We start from the raw sequence: 16974 nt of genomic DNA on the forward strand, positions 1-16974 counted from the left end.
GGGAACGAAGCCCACCCCTCCATTTTGAGACTAAGTCCAAAATGTTTCCAAGGAAACCAAGAAAATAATACATCACAGAAACCTTTAAAAACCAAAAGGCACCACTCTGGGGTCTGCCAGACATATCTAGAAAGTTTTACTAAGAGATATTGAGAAGTTTTTGAGTTCTGCTCTGGAAATGAAACACACCTCTCACTTTTGAGACTAGGTCCAAAACGTTTCCATGGAAACCGAGAAAACAATAAATCACAAAAACCTGTAGAGAGCAAAAGGCACCACTTTAGGTTCTGATTGATATATCTACCAAGTTTTACAGAAAATATTGAACTGATTTTGAGTTCTGCTCTGGAAACAAAGCCCATCCCTCCATTTTGAGACTATGTCCGAAACGTTTCCATGGAAACCGAGAAAACAATAAATCACAAAAACCTGTAGAGAGCAAAAGGCACCACTTTAGGTTCTGATTGATATATCTACCAAGTTTTGCAGAAAAATGTTGAATGGTTTTTGACTTCTGCTCCGGAAACGAAACCCACCCCACCTTAAGACTGACACCAAAATGTTCCATGGAAAAACAAAAACAAGAGTCATCAGAGGATGACATATTCCCAAGGCCCCCACATATTTGAAAGGACAAATTATCGGACAGTTACTTATTGTGTTCCTAGACCAAGTCTGAATTGTTTCCATGGAATTCATGAAAAGTATAAATGCCATATACCTATAATCAGAAAAAGTCACCATTTCAAGATCTGTCTCGTATATCTGCCAAGATCTTTTGAAAGATAGGAAATGGTTTTCGAGCTGTGCTCTGGAAATGAAGTCAGCAACATGTTCATGGAACCGAGAAAATAATACATAAAAAAAAAGAAATAGCATAAGGCACCGCTCTGGGGTCTGCCAGACATATCTACCAAGTTTTACTGACAGATATTAAGAAGTTTTTCAGTTCTGCTCCGGAAACGAAACACACCTCTCACTTTTGAGAGTAAGTCAAAAACGTTTCCATGGGAACTGAGAAAATGATAAATCACTAAAACCTGGAAATAGTAAAAGCCACCACTTTAGGTTCTGATTGATATATCTGCCAAGTTTTGCAGAAATATATTTAACGGTTTTCGAGTTCTGCTCTGGAAACGAAGCCTGCCCCACCATGAGACTAACACCAAAATGTTCCATGGAACACCAAAAAATATATAAATGCCAAAAATCTGTAAATAGCAAAAGGCACAACCATAGGCTGAGATTACTATATCTATCAAGTTTGGTCTAAAAATATTGAACGGTTTCTGAGTTATGCTCCAGAGACAAAATGATTACGAACGGACGGACGAACGGACAGACGAGGCGTCAAATATATCCCCCGCATTACATGCTGGGCGGATAAAAATTGAGTATTTGCACAATGCCATAGGATACCTACACTTTGGCCAACAACAAACAAAGGCTGTTTAGCATTTTAAACATCCAAACTCAATATCCAGTTTACCAACTGACTGATCTGTAAAACATGTTTCATTAGAAATATTTAATGGTCTAGAGACAGACAAAAGGACTGATAAAATGGGTGGGAAAACATTCAGCAGTGATAAAAGTGCATGAAACAAGGGAAAACGTTAGGTTTGTAATTTATAATACCTTGCAACCAAAGACACCACCACTGTTTATATGACAATGACTTCATCCTTTCCATCAAAAATGACATTAATGGCTTTCTTTTGTGTGTCAGTTTTTTCAATACAATAAATCCCTTCAGTTCAGCAATCATGAACTGATTTACAAAAATTGACACTATATGTTTCTGAAAAACTTTGAAAATAGAGTACAATTCAAAATCAAGAAGCTGAAGGTTATAACAAGAAACCTATGGATTATAACTACTTACTGATGAGTCGTTTTCCATAAGACTAATATCATCTCCAGTATCTCCTTCCCATGGCTGTAATTCCCTGACTTCTCTATCATAGGACTGGCCATTAAAGCGGCTTATTGCTGTATCAGTGAATGTATCTGAAAAGAAGAATTATTTCATCTGTGATCAAATTTAGATATGAAACAAGAAAATGGTCAAATTTGAAAATCAACACGCATTGTCACTAAGGTGACAAGACCCCACACCACAATTTGAAAAATAATGAAAGTGAAGGTCGTAATTTAAGGTGAAACTAAATGTCAACAAAAATATGACCAGTCAACCTCTCTTGATATATTGCTGTCTAGTTCAAACACACTAACATTGGCAACACAAACTTTCACCTTGACTTGAATATCTTAGTGCATGAAATAGGTAAAAGTAGTGATAAAGAAATTGCTTTTTGAAAAACATTCAAGGGAAGTCTTAAAAGTCCATGAAGAAAATCCAGTGAACGGTTCTTGAGATACCTCGCTGGAACGCTTAACATGCAGTTTAACATGCTGTAAATCTTCAGTGTCACCATGACCCAAATCGACCTGGCCCTGCACCTTTCCTAGATAAAGCTTGGTATTGAATAAGAAGAAAATCCAGAGAACGGTTCTAGAGAGAGACAAGGTTAAAATGTGAAAGTCCCAATGTGACCTTGAAATGAAGGTCAAAGTCACCAAACCTGACTTATACGTTTCTTATGGTGTGGTGAACCTAGGTACCAAATAAGAAAAGAATCTAGTCAACGGTTCTCTGCCTAATGCCTAATGCAACACATTGCAATGTCGTCACATTGATCATAAATATGTTCATATGCATCAATAGGATCTAGGATTATAGCCCTAACAGGTTCCATGATTGTTTTCTATTTCGGGGCCAGAAAAAGTGGAGAGTTAAACACTGAAATATCTATTATTCTTCCTGTGTGCACATGGTTGAAATAATACATGGTTGTATTTAGTCCATGCAACTTCTTTTCAACAGTCGTGTTATAGATTTCAAGCGTAAAGTTGGCATTGTCTTGAAATCTAGTAGCCTGGATTTGGGGTCTGTTTCAAAAGGCAACGATGGTAAGATTTTGAACAGGATTCTGATAAACAGTTATTTCTTTTCCTTATATTGAATGTCATCTCTCTGGGGTGAATTGATAAACCCAATTGCATGCACACAATTTCCATATGCGAGTATATACAAATACGTGTAAAGTGACTACGTATTTACGTTATACTGAAGCAAGGTACATAAATAGGGTATGTAAATATTATTTTCATTAAATTATTCATTCACTTTTCAATCACAAGTTTGGCCTTGTTATGTACAGGCATTGAGAGAAAGGTTTCTAGCCATACCCCAACCTAAATAAAAGGGAAATGTAGATGAAACAAGACAAAATTATGTCCAGGGACACAGATGCCCCAGCTGCTGTAGGAAGTGTTCCCTACACCGAGTTTGCCCTGGTGATTAATTTCTATGAAACAAGTTCAATAAACATCTAAGTAACTATGAGATGCACACCTTTGGAGTCCCTGTGAAACATATGTATAAGCTTCATTAATTCTGTTGATTGGTTCTTGTGGAACCATGGACAGACTTAAGTTAATCCCCTATTTCACTATCATCAGAGAGAAATTCAAGCAGATAGATATAAGTTCAAATGTCTCTAAACATACAAAAACCTATAAAATACAGAAACAAAATAAGAGATGCACACTTTCAGAGTCTCCATAAAAGACATATGTAAGCTAAATGAGTTTTGTGCTGTGGTTTTTCAGGAAAGTACACCCCTTGTCGTATGAGACGAGCAGGATGAATAGAACCAAATTCAACTAAGTTCAAACATCTGATACAAGATACAAAATCAAGAAATTGGATGAACACGGTATCAGATGGCCACCTTTAGAGTCCCAGTGAAACACATTTAGAAGCTCAATCAATTCTGTTGAACAGCATTTCTGGAGAAGTGCATAGACTTCAACCCCCATAACACTATATTCAGAGAGAAATTCAACAAACTTTATGAAAGTTCAAACTGCATTAAAATTGGAAAAATAAATGAATACAAAATCAAAATATGAGATGCACACCTTTAGAGCTCTTATAAGGCACATGTGTAATCTAAATTCATAGAGTACACTCCCTCTTCACCCCCTATTACACTATCTAAGAGAAATTCCGCAAAACATATTTAAGTTCCAATATCTCTAAAGTTAAAAACAAGATTTATCACAAGATGACATATCCCCCCAGCCCCCACATGTTTGAAAGGACAAATAATCTGAGAGCTACTCGAGAGTTACTCATTGTCTTTTTAGACTAAGTTTGAATTGTTTCCATGGAATTCATGAAAATTATAAATGCCATATATCTGTAACCAGCAAAGTCACAATTTCAAGATCTGTCTCATGTATCTGCCAAGATCTTTTGAAAGATATGAAATGATTTTCAAGTTGTCCTCTGGGAACGAAGCCCACCCCTCCATTTTGAGACTAAGTCTGAAACGTTTTCATGGAAACCAAGAAAATAATAAATAAAAAAACCCTGTACATAGCAAAAGGCACCAATTAAAACTTCGCTGGGCACATTGAGAGGAATGTCATGAATTGGTCTGTGTTCAATGTGTATGTTTGTTTCACAATGTGCTGATGTTACAGTCTCGGGTAACTTCCTCTAGCTAATTCTGTATCTATTACTATTTCAGGAATGGCAACAGGTGAAGGTGAAAATCACCTGAAGGTATGGAGGCCAGAGGCTCCCAACCGTGTCCTGGATTGATTAATTTGCATTTAAACCCACAGATTTCAGCAGATTCACTGAAAATTGCCATCCCTACAATTTTATTAAAATCTAAATATTTTAGATATTTAAATACTTACCTTACCATAGGTCTTATGCATATTACCTCAAGCTTCGCTAGTAGAGATCAGACAGACGCTGATTGGCCATTCCCTGAATGGCTACCTCGTGTAATCTACGGATGTAGTCACGGAAGTGACGTGATCTCCCAACTCGCGGGAACGCGAGCCATCCCAAAATTCACTTTTACTGGCAGCAGGAGAGAAAGGTCCGAAGAGTCCAAAGTGGGGAGGAGCATCCAGCGTTGGGAGGGAGTCACCGCCCTATGGTAAGGTAAGTATTTAAATATCTAAAATATTTAGATTTTAATAAATTTTTAACTTACCTTACCATAGGTCTTATGCATATGGCTTCGACAGAGAGGACGGTGGTGTGGACTCCGGAGGACCTTCACCTCTTCAGCAGACAATGCACATGCACAGGAGACCCGGGAGACCAATGCCAACGTCACAGGGCAAACCTGGAAATAGGACAAAGGATAACCCATGGGAACTCCAAAGAGAAACCGACGCACCCAGGGGGTGAGGTTAACCTTAAGACCAATGGTAAGAACAGCATAATTACCTAATGGGCGGAAGGCCGGGTGAGTTGCTGTTCAACCACCAACGGGCCAAAAGACTGAAGCCCCTCCATGTCCTCGACCGCCAAGTCCCTCAGGTAGTGTGAGGCAAACACAGTGGCCGACTTCCAAAAACAACCCTCCATAATCTGTGGCACCGTACAGTTCCTGTGGAGGGCCATAGTGGACGCCAGAGCTCTAATTTCATGGGGGTTGTTTGCCGTCGGATGGGGAAGACTCTTGGCATCGTACGCCTCCAGGATAGTAGTCCGCAGCCACAGGGCAATAGTGTTCCTATTTACTTCCCCCTTGCAGGATGAAGAAAAAGGGATAAACAGTCTTTTCCGGGAACGTCTCTTCAAGGCAGACCTCTGGATGTAACATCGAAGGGCCCTGACAGGACACAGGAATTCCTCCTCCGTATCATGTCGTCCGAGGATGGTCGATAAAGGCGGGATGGAGAAAAGTCTATCCGGTTGACTGGGAAGCTGATTCTTGGCAATGAAGTCCCACAGCAAACCCAAGTGGACTCGGCCATGCCTAGCTTGTTCAAAACGCACTTGTGTGACATCCAGGGCATGAATCTCACTAACTCTAGCTGCCGTAGCTAGGGCAAGTAAGAAGACCGTCTTCCTGGACAATAGCTCAAAAGAAGCGTCCTCTAGGGGCTCATATGGGGGGCCTCTCAGGTGTTGTAAAACGACATTCAGATCCCAAGCTGGAGGGTGGAACTTGAGCTGGTCCTCCAACTTGAACGCCTTCAGCAGGGCAACCAGTTCTGGAACTTTAGAAATCTGACGATCCGTCTTGACCGCCAAGACGGAGTTCAACGCTGACAAGTAGGCACCCAACGTACTCCCTTTGAGATGCTTGGAATTACGTAGAAACATAAAAAAATTCGCCACGAACTGTGGGGAAGCTGTCATGGGATCCTGTGATCTCTGAGCACAAAAGCTTTCAAATGAGCGCCACTTGTCATCATAGAGGGATCTGGTGGATGTCTGATGAGCTCGGGCTATGGCATTCGTCACACGCGAGGAATAGCCTTTCGCCCTTAATGCCTTCTGAAGATGGTCCAGCCGTGCAGATGGAATCTCAGCGGATCTGGATGGAGTTGTTGGCTGTGCGGATGACGAAGAAGGTGTGGCAAATCTTGAAGCTGAACCGGATCTCCGCTGACGAGGCGTCGCAGATCGGGGAACCACGGTCTGGCTGGCCACCAGGGCGCGACCAAAAGCAGTCTCAGGTTCTGTGTCTGCTTGATCTTGCCAATCACTTCCGGGAGAAGAACGGGTGGTGGAATAGCGTACGCGTCTAGACCCTCCCACGACAGAGATAGAGCGTCGACTGCCCAAGCCTGTGGATCCGGTACGGGAGACACGTAAGTTGGTAGTTGATGGTTGAAGCTGGTGGCGAAGAGGTCCACCAGAGGTCTCCCGTGGCGAAGACAAATCTGATGAAACACGTCTGGATGAAGCATCCATTCCGTCGGTGAAGGTCTGCCTGGACGCGACAGCGCGTCTGCCAGAATGTTCTTGCAGCCGGGTATGTGACGAACCCTGACTGTGATCCTGCTAACACAAACATCTGGTCTAGGAGTTGCTTGGACCTGGTCGTGCCCTGATTCCGGATAACCCAGACGACTGTGGAGTTGTCTGACGCCACCAGGAGCTTGGTGTTGGACAAAATCGGTAGCCAGTGGCGAACTGCTAGAATGACGGCTTGCAATTCCAGGTTGTTGATGTGCCACGACCTTTCGGCATTGGACCACAGCCCTGAGGTCGTTCGGCCGGCCAGATGTGCACCCCACCCTAGTAGGGACGCATTCACGAACAACTCGTGGTCGTGACTGGAGTCTTCCAAACAGACGCCGGTGCAGACATTCGATTCTACCATCCACCACCGGAGATACTGATGTAGATGTGGAGGTAGAAGAACCTGTGACTTGAGGTCGTTCATCTGGATGAATGGTGACAGAAACCTCTGTAAGGGCCGTAGCATAAGGCGTCCTCTGAGAGTAAGATCCTGCGCCGATGTCAAAAGACCCAACAGAGACTGCTACTCTCTGAGGGTCATGGGTTGAGAGAGACATCGATCTGCAAACGCCAGAATCTTCAGCCACCGATCTGGAGGGACCCTGACAAGATTGTCCTTCGTTAAAAATAATCCCCCGATGAAGGTCAGTTCTTGAGTTGGTTCCAGATGTGACTTGTTGGTGTTGACCATCCAACCCAGTTGATGCAGCAGGCGGGTGGAGAAGTCCAACTGTTTGCGTAGCAGTAGAGGACTGCCGTGGTTGAGAAGGCAGTCGTCCATGTATGGATCAAAGTCCACTCCCCTTAGATGTAGAAACCTGGTAACCGGAAGCGTGATGCGTGTGAAAAGCCACGGGGCCGTAGAAATTCCAAACGGAAGCACCCTCCACTGGTAATGTATTCCGTTGAAGATGAACCTCAGGTACTTCCTGTAACGCGGATGTATGGGAACATGTAGATACGCGTCCTGTAGGTCCAGACTGGCTAGCCAAGCCCCGGGAGACAATTTGGCTCGAATCTGCTCTAGGGACGTCATCCGGAAATGAGGAGGGTCGGACAGATACTGTCTGTTGAAGACCGCCATGTTGTGAATCATGCGCATCTTGTCGGAATCTTTCTTTGGCACCAGGAAGATGGGTGAGTAGAACCCCGGGGACCGGTGGGGTTCCAGCACTGTCTCTATGGCTCTCTTGGATAACAGGATGTCGATACTGGACTCTAGGAGAGCTAGTTGGTGTTGAGGATATATCCGCGACTGGGGAGTAGATGTCAGCGGTGGAGTCTCGACCAATGGCAGTTTGTAGCCAGACTTCAGAATCTTGCTTACAAATGGATCCTCTAGGAATGACCAGTTGGTCCAGAAGATCCCTAGTCTCCCACCTACTGGAGTCGGATGGACAGGTACGACTGGGGGTGGGAGGTCCCAGTCGTAGACATCCACGGCTTCAGCGACCAGAGTAGGGGCGCTTGCCTCTGCCTCGCCCTGGGGGTGTCCCGGCTGCGCTCCTGGGGCTTCCGCTGAGCGTCATTGTCCTTAGTGCGGCCACGTCCCCTCCCAAAAGAGGAGCGGATGGATTCCCTCCTGGGAACATAGCGCTTCTTTCCACTTCCTCTGGCTCTGCCACGAAAGGCAGAACCAAGCGCCTCAAAGGTAGACAGCGCGACTTCAGTGTTCGTTAATTCCGCGTGCGACTTGTAAACCTCCGAAATCTTGTCGGCGAACAGAAACTTGGAAGTGAAAGGAGCCCGAAGCAACTGGCGCTTAAATTCCTCTTGCCAATTACATGCATCCAGGAAGCCGGAGCGGCGAACCGAAGTAGTCATAGCCAATGCCGCACGTAAGTGACCGAGTAAGTCATGAAGAACTTTGCCCTGCCACTGGAAGATCGTCGTGAGATGATCCACCCTGGAGGCGTTGTCCTCTGATAGGTCTGCTGCAGCCGCTGAAGTAGCCGAGGCTAACGCCGAAATAGGTTTAAGCATGCGCCGTGTCAATGGCTGCTAATTTGGAGTCCTGCACTTTATAAGCTGAGAGTGAAGAACTTGACAAGCGCTTGAGTGAGTCGTCCTGAGCCGCACCATTATCTGTGAAGTCTAGGCTATGGATCTTGTAATCTGACTTCCTTGACTTCGACGCCTTGATCGTAGGGTTCAGAGACAGCTTAGCAAAATCCTCATCCAGGAGAGACACTGCATCCGCCACCATAGGATGAGGTGGAATGAGTAGTTCCGGGGACAAACGGATGGACGCCGGGTTATTAGGATCGACTGATGGAGAAGGACAGTCAGGTAGCCTGTCAGCAATCCACTCAAACACTGCCGATAGTGGTAGATAGGTGCCATCATCCTCGCCTACACCTGCCTCTTCTTCATAGTCAGGGCAGAAGTGTTGCTCCTCCAAATCTTCCCAAGAGACTGAAGTCGAATCCCGCCGCTGGGTGGAAGAGGTAGATGGCGTCCGAGTAGAGGAATCCTTCAGTGAAACTCGCGGGGCCTCTGGTGAACGTGAACGCTGAGTTCTGGAAGCACGCCGAGGAGATCTGGATCGCGAACGGAAGCGCCGTCTGCTCCTGTTGGAATAAGAATCCTCCATGGATCGTCTAGGAGAGCGTGAGCATGAGCGCGAGCGCCGGCGCCGACTACGGTGAGGAGAACGGGAGCGCCGACTTCTCGGAGATCTGGACCGCGATCTGCGTCGCGAGCGTTCCGCTTCTAAGCGCCGAGCGCGCTGCTCGTCTAGTTGACGTTGTAGTACCTCTTCTCTAGATAACGTGTGAGAAGTCCTGGGGATCCGGTAAGGCGCTGGCAGAGGCACAGGAGCCGGCGTCTGAACAAGCGCTGGCGTAGGTATAGGCGCTGGTATTGGAACCAGTGAGGGTGTCCCCATCAAGGCTGTGGACGCTGACGTGGGCGTAGGCGCTGGCGCTGGCATAGGCATAGGCGTTGACGTTGAAACAAGTTCGGGAATCAAGGTAGGCGCTGACATCGGCGCTGGTACAGCAGCTGAGGTCGGCGCTGGCTCTCTAGTAGAAGTGCTGGGCGTCAGGAGAGACAGTAAAAGCCTCTGAACTTCTGGGTGCGCCAAGGCGTCCGAACGGGATAAGTCGACAAAGGCGTCCGAGCGAAGTGGCTCCGGAGACGATCGAATTGGCGTCGTAGATGAGCGCTCCAAACCAGACGTCGGCGTTGGCGCTGTAAAGGTAGGCAGCTCCGGGTCGTCCTGTAAGGAACCTAATGAAGAAGCTGGGGAAGACATTCTCCTCTTCCGCTAAGTAAACCTCTTCCTACGGACAGCTAAAAAGGTCTTGAAGTCCGCCACTGAAAGACTTGTACAATGCTGACAGCGGCTGTCAAGGGAACAGGTCTGTGATGCACAATCCGGACACCAGGGGTGGGGATCCTTGGCTGACTTCTGCCCCTTGCAGATAGTACAAAACTGCCGAGTCATACACAGTTAACTGCAACAGATAAAAACATACCCGAAGCGTGAAAAAAACAATAACGCTAGAGGTTGAAACGAAAAACACCCCTACAGAAAAAGTGCAGCAAGAGCGCACCCCCAATCTAAAGTGGGTACGCCTGTAAGCTCGCGAAAGCGACGGCTAGCAACCAACATGGCTACCTGCAAAACATGCCACGTGGGATAAAGAACACATGACAAAAGGCAAAAACCGTGAGGAAATACCATACAAAATAGCAGAACAGATGGAGGAAGTATCCCTGACGGAATAAAGAACCTCCAAGTCCGCCATGACACCTCACAAACGACACAGGAAAACCCACATCGAAGTGAGAAAAAAGGAAACATTTACAACACGAGGTAGCAAGGTAAGTGAAGTTAAATTCAATTTAACTAACCACACACCTAGGGAAACAACACACATCTACCTGTTGAACAACAACTTTATTCAACACAATAGGAAAACTCTGAGCGAAACAAACACATCTGATCAGACGAACGCTAGAAGTAAAAGTGAATTTTGGGATGGCTCGCGTTCCCGCAAGTAGGGAGATCACGTCACTTCCGTGACTACATCCGTAGATTACACGAGGTAGCCATTCAGGGAATGGCCAATCAACGTCTGTCTGATCTCTACTAGCGAAGCTTGAGGTAATATGCATAAGACCTATGGTAAGGTAAGTTAAAAATTAGTGGTTGTGTAACACTGATAACACTACCACAGTTCCAGATAACTTTTTAAGCTGTTGGGTGTTTATGTCTGTTTATATATGAGTAATTGCATTTTTCGAGGAGAAACTAGCATTTTGTATACTCTCACTAGTTAAAAGAACTGTTTATGTTTAAAAGAACTTTTACACAGCGTTTCTTATCCTTATTGGGTAATTAACTAAATATATAAATATAAATGCATCTCAATAGGCTAAATGTTTTCAGTACTTGACATACTGCCAAACAGATGGCAGCCATTTCTAAATATACTGAACATGGAAGTCATGTGACTATTACAGTAAACCCTGGACAGTGGTTATGGCCGTCAAGATACGTCATTCTTCGTCTTCCAGTCATCAACACTGCTCATTATGAGTGAAGGAAGTTTATTTATAGCTGGCTGCCTGTCCGATCAGAAGCTGTCATTCATTGCTGCAAGCCTCGTAATAGGCAACGTTGAATCTGCTGTTAGAAGACCTCTATGCTTCCTGAAGAATCAAATGACTCTGTAAACTGCTTATCTAGTGTGTAATCAATATCTTTCCATCATTGAAAGTCTGTAACCACACGTAAACAATTTCCTAACACTGGAACAATAACACCACATTCTGCGCAGGGTACTGTCTCTCAGAGACCAATGTTGTGAGAGACAAATCAGACTGTAGACGTGACGTCACCAGTGTAGCAGTCAACTGATAATCGTAAAATCTAGACATAAGCTCGGAGATACGGCTGACATCACTGGAATGAATCTCAACAGCAATAGATAAACGGTTACCTGAATTTCTCTCACCACATTTTGACATGGCTAATGTGAGCCAACATTGCCTGTCTCTCGCACGTCTGTGAAGAGGCCATATGTATACAGTAAACTCTGATTCAGATAAATTTATACAAAATTTACGAGTATCAGAAGAACATAAGGGCTTACAAAGTAAGAGCAGGTCAACCACCGACAACCGTAATCTCAACTGTAGACATATTTTTGTTTTAAATAAAGACACAATAATCACAAAACTGATAATAATGAAGCACAAAAAGCAAAAAACCGCATGTAACACAAATTTAGTTAAAGGACCAAAGGAATGAAAAACTTATTGCCGTATACAGGACCCCAGGTGCCTCCAGCTACCCCAATTGGGCGATAGGGAGAGAGTGACAATCATGGCCGATCAGCTGACCATGTGCACTGGTAAAGGGAGGCTACTCGTGGGTGAGTGTATTTTTACATCCGCTTCTTTCACAAGGGAACATCAAGGGATTTCACGTGTTCCAATACCTTTGCCAGGAAGAGGAGATAAGCAATTAACCTTTAGCTTGCTGAATTAATTTCAGCATAAGGCACTGATAAGAGGGTGGGTGATTTCAAACAGTCGTTGTGTCACTAAATAAGGAACAATTGAACAAATATTCAGCTCATTAATACTAGATAGAAAAATAAACATTATTATAAAAAATATCCTGATATTTTCAAATGTACAGACATTAATTACAAGACAAACATAATTAAAGTAAATTTTCCTGAATTTACCTGAAATTGTCGATTGACAGTCGGATGCGTTTTATATTGGGAACTGTATAAATTGTCCAATTATTGCAAACCAATTTCAATATTCCTACCAGTGATATTTCATAAGTATCTGACCTTAATTTCATATATTTATATCGGCAAATATCCGCGCGGGGACAAATTAAAAATTCTGAAAAAAAATAATCGAAAACGTTCGCCGTAGACAAATCGTATTTCGATGTCATGACAGGTCTTACTGAAATGGCAGTATTTAAACGTGTCATGTCATGAAAATAGCAGAATAAAATACATGATTTATAAATCATGCAAATTTCAAGTGTTATGGTTCATTAATTTTTGTACAAACCCGCAAAAAGCGGTTAGATCGTGTTACACGTACGAAAAACAAACATGGCGCGCTTTGTCCAACTCCTACATAAAATATAGCTTTTTGGGTCAGAAGAAAGACTACAGAACTCTTCTGTGTAAGACCTGGCAAAAGAGGGAGAATGTCTCATTCTACAAGTGTTCCATGTATCATTTTCCATTTAGTATGACGAGAGACAGACGAAAATTATGATCGTGAAATCTTGTTTTCTAGTAAGTGCAACGGTCACTGGATGTGATGTCACAGACAGGGATTGCCTGATGAAATCCATTCGCTATTGAATATTAACAGAAAAGTTGGAGGAGATATTTCGTCTGACAAACCCAAATTTAGCACAAACAACTGTTTAAAATTAATCAGAGCTCATAGAAATTTCTTCGTGTATTTTTGACTATATAATTCGCACATAGCCGAACCAGTTTGACCTTGTATGCTCCCGTGACCCAGAAACAATAGTTGATCAACACAGCAGATGCAAGTTTTTCAGTATCTTTTATTTGAATTTCTGTTCACATTAGGCACATTACTTTATTGTCCACTGATTATAAAGATAGCAAAGATAGAATTGTGGTGCATGTTGATCCTAGCTTATTCTTTTTTTCACATGGTCCGACACAAAAACCTGTACAAACATCATGCTCAACAACAGGTGCGCGGATATGGGCGTGGCATTTGTGTTTCAAAATAACATTCATGCTTTTCTTTTTGTGACGATGTAGTGTAGTAGCAACTGCAGTATACATGTTTTAGAAACTAAAATATATTTTCAGTTATAGTTTCACATGAAATCGGGGATGATTTGATAAATATTGCGTTCATATTACATGATTGGAAAAATTATATGTCTCACTTCAGAACAAGTTGAATTACATTCATAATTTTATGCGATAAATTAACGTTTTTGTTGAATAATTATGATAGATTTGTCAATGCTTTATGTTTCATAACTGGCTACAACTTTAAAATCTTTTCATATATTTTCATATGTTAATTGATATTAATAATATGACAATCATTTTTCTGTTCCAAAAAGACATGGGCAAAGACACTCAGGATCTGTCAATGCATTAGGAACATGCAAATAACCAAATTTTAATTATTGTCTTTCAGTAATGTGGAAAACTGACAATTTTACACAATTCTTTAATACAACTACATGTATGCCATAAAACATATGGATAGATGTTACATATTATTTTGTGTGTTTTATTTCTTCATAATATCGCACCAAAATGTGCATCAAATACAAATGGGTGATCGGCTCTTTTGTTTTCAACAGTACCCCTTTGTTTGCTGAATTATTTTGAATCACACATGACTAATGTCATTTATGTTGTTGTAGTAACAGTATATTTATCAGAAAATGTCATCATTTGATAAAACATCAGAAGATGACATATGCCCCCGGCCCCTACATGTTTGAAAGGACAAATCATCTGACAGTTACTTATTGTGTTTTTTAGACCATTGTTCCCACGGAATTCATCAAAAATATATATGCCATATACTGTAAATCATTAAATTTTTGCGAGCATGATATTTTTGTGAAAATCGCGAATGACTTAAGCCTGCAAAAATATCATGACGCAATTTGCTGGTAGAATGCAATGAATAATCAGCAAACAACCTGTCCTATCTTCACTTTATTATTCACCACTTCATATAAATTAACAATAGATCTAGACAATACATATATTAAGCAATGACAACAACGCGGAGAATGACTAACTACTAGCATTACTCGTACTCACGTGTCACATGTCAAACAATGGATATCTGAACAAAAGTCACTAAATCAGTTCGTCCGATACTCCAGACAGGCGGCAACCACGCAACACACATTTCTTGGAGACTGAAAGGCCGAGATCATCCAGTGGGCATGGATAGCTTTCATGACACTTATATGGAGATCAACAGCTTCGCCAACACTGACTAAACTGGTCCTTAATCAGTGCCACTTTATTAGAGTCATTCCATCTAATTTAATCCCTTTGAAGCATATATGACCTATGGAGCAAGTGTTGTTTTACGGAAAACATCACTGATTGCATACATGCGGAAGTACTCCACTAAATGGTGTTCAAGATGAGCGGCAAACTTTAATATGTGGTTGGATTTACTTCAGATAAAACTTTCAGATGCAAGAAAGCTTTGAAACTGTCAAACTAAACTATGTTTTGATAATTAGGCAAGTCACAATAATATCGTGATGCAAAAATATCATGTCACAAAAATTTCACGAGTTACAGTATCTGTAATAAAAAAAAAGTCACCATTTCAAGATTTGTCTCATATATCTGCCAGGATCTTTTGAAAGATATGAAATGGTTTTCGAGTGTGCTCTGGAAAACGAAGTCAGCAACGTGTTCATGGAAAAGAGAATATAATACATCATAAAAACCTGTACATAGCAAAAGGCACCACTTTGGGGTCTGCCACACATATCTACCAAGTAACACTGACAGATATTAGGAAGTTTTTGAGTTCTGCTCCAGAAACAGAACGCACCTCTCACTTTTGAGAGTAAGTCTGAAAGGTTTCCATGGAAACCGATAAAATAATAAATCACAAAAAAAACTGTTTATAGCAAAAGGCACCACTTTAGGTTCCGATTTATATATCTAACAAGTTTTGCAGAAAAACATTGAATGGTTTTTGAGTTGTGCTCCGGAAACAGAACGCACCTCTCACTTTTGAGAGTAAGTCTGAAAGGTTTCCATGGAAACCGATAAAATAATAAATCACAAAAAAAAATGTATAAAGCAAAAGGCACCACTTTAGGTTCCGATTGATATATCTACCAAGTTTTGCAGAAAAACATTGCATGGTTTTTGAGTTCTGCTCCAGAAACGAAGCCCATCCCTCCATTTTGAGACTATGTCCTTAACGTTTCCATGGAAACCGAGAAAATAATAAATCACAAAAACCTGTACAAAAGGCACCACTTCAGCTTCTGACTGATATATCTACCAAGTTTTGCAGAAAAATATTGCACAGATTTTGAGTTCTGCTCCAGAAACAAAACACACCTCTCACTTTTGAGAGTAAGTCAAAAACGTTTCCATGGAAACCGATAAAATAATAAATCACAAAAACCTGTAAATAGCAAAAGGCACCACTTTAGGTTCCGATTGATATATCTACCAAGTTTCGCAGAAAAATATTGAATGGTTTCTGAGTTGTGCTCCGGAAACGAAGCCCACCCCACCATAAGACTAACACCAAAATGTTCCATGGAATAATAAAAGAATTATAAATACCAAAAAATCAGTAAATAGCAAAAGGCACAACCATAGGCTGAGATTACTATATCTATCACCTTTGGTCTAAAAATATTGAACAGTTTCTGAGTTATGCTCCGGAAACAAAAAGAAACAATATACATATAATAAGTTATATTGTCTCTGGTGAAAGTAAACAGGCTTCATATTCTGTAAATATAAATTATTCTACCTTATTGTCTTTTCCTGGGTTTAGGAGCAGTGTCACAATATGAAATGAGTCTATTGAACTTTCAAGGATTGTTTCTGTTTGCTGAAGTGTCTGATATTACCTCTGATATGCTCCAATTACTTAAGTGTTCAATAGCCTAAACCATCATAAAACAAGAAACACCAAGAACAGTCTTCTTTGATTAACAAAATGCCAAGGACTGAGCAGTCTTTCGTTTAAGATCTGGAAGTATTTGATATATATGTCTTTGCATATACACATGGCAATGAAAAAAATCAAAATTGAAATCTTAATGAAATAGCTCCAAACTGGATAACAAAAACCACTCACAGCAGAGCTCAGTATTAGGGAAAAAAAAATCTGTTTGTCCCTGGTGCCACCTTACATGATTACCTTGATGCCAAAGACTAACACAGGTTGCACCTCCTGCTCAACAATTTATTATCTTGTCACTTGTAGTTTTGATATTCCATATTCAAAACATCACTACAACAAAATTATTCCAGGTTTGGTATGATACTTTCATATTACTTCATGAAATTTCATCACAAGAAAAAGATGAGCCTGTCTTTCAATCACTGTCAGTGTAATCATTGCTCCAA

General features: G+C 41.8%; 1 protein-coding gene across 2 annotated transcripts in view; it reads right to left on the reverse strand.

The window, feature by feature from the left end:
• Positions 1 to 16974, reverse strand: part of LOC137296459 (ataxin-2-like protein) — a 104542-nt gene that overhangs the window by 59727 nt on the left and 27841 nt on the right. For both annotated transcript variants that reach the window (XM_067828252.1, XM_067828257.1), the window contains exon 6: positions 1886 to 2010. In XM_067828252.1, coding sequence (XP_067684353.1) covers positions 1886 to 2010 — 125 coding nt within the window. The remainder of the gene's footprint in view (positions 1 to 1885; positions 2011 to 16974) is intronic.

The sequence above is a fragment of the Haliotis asinina genome, chromosome 1 (genome assembly GCF_037392515.1).
Source record: "Haliotis asinina isolate JCU_RB_2024 chromosome 1, JCU_Hal_asi_v2, whole genome shotgun sequence".
In the NCBI taxonomy this organism is placed as follows: Eukaryota; Metazoa; Mollusca; class Gastropoda; order Lepetellida; family Haliotidae; genus Haliotis; species Haliotis asinina.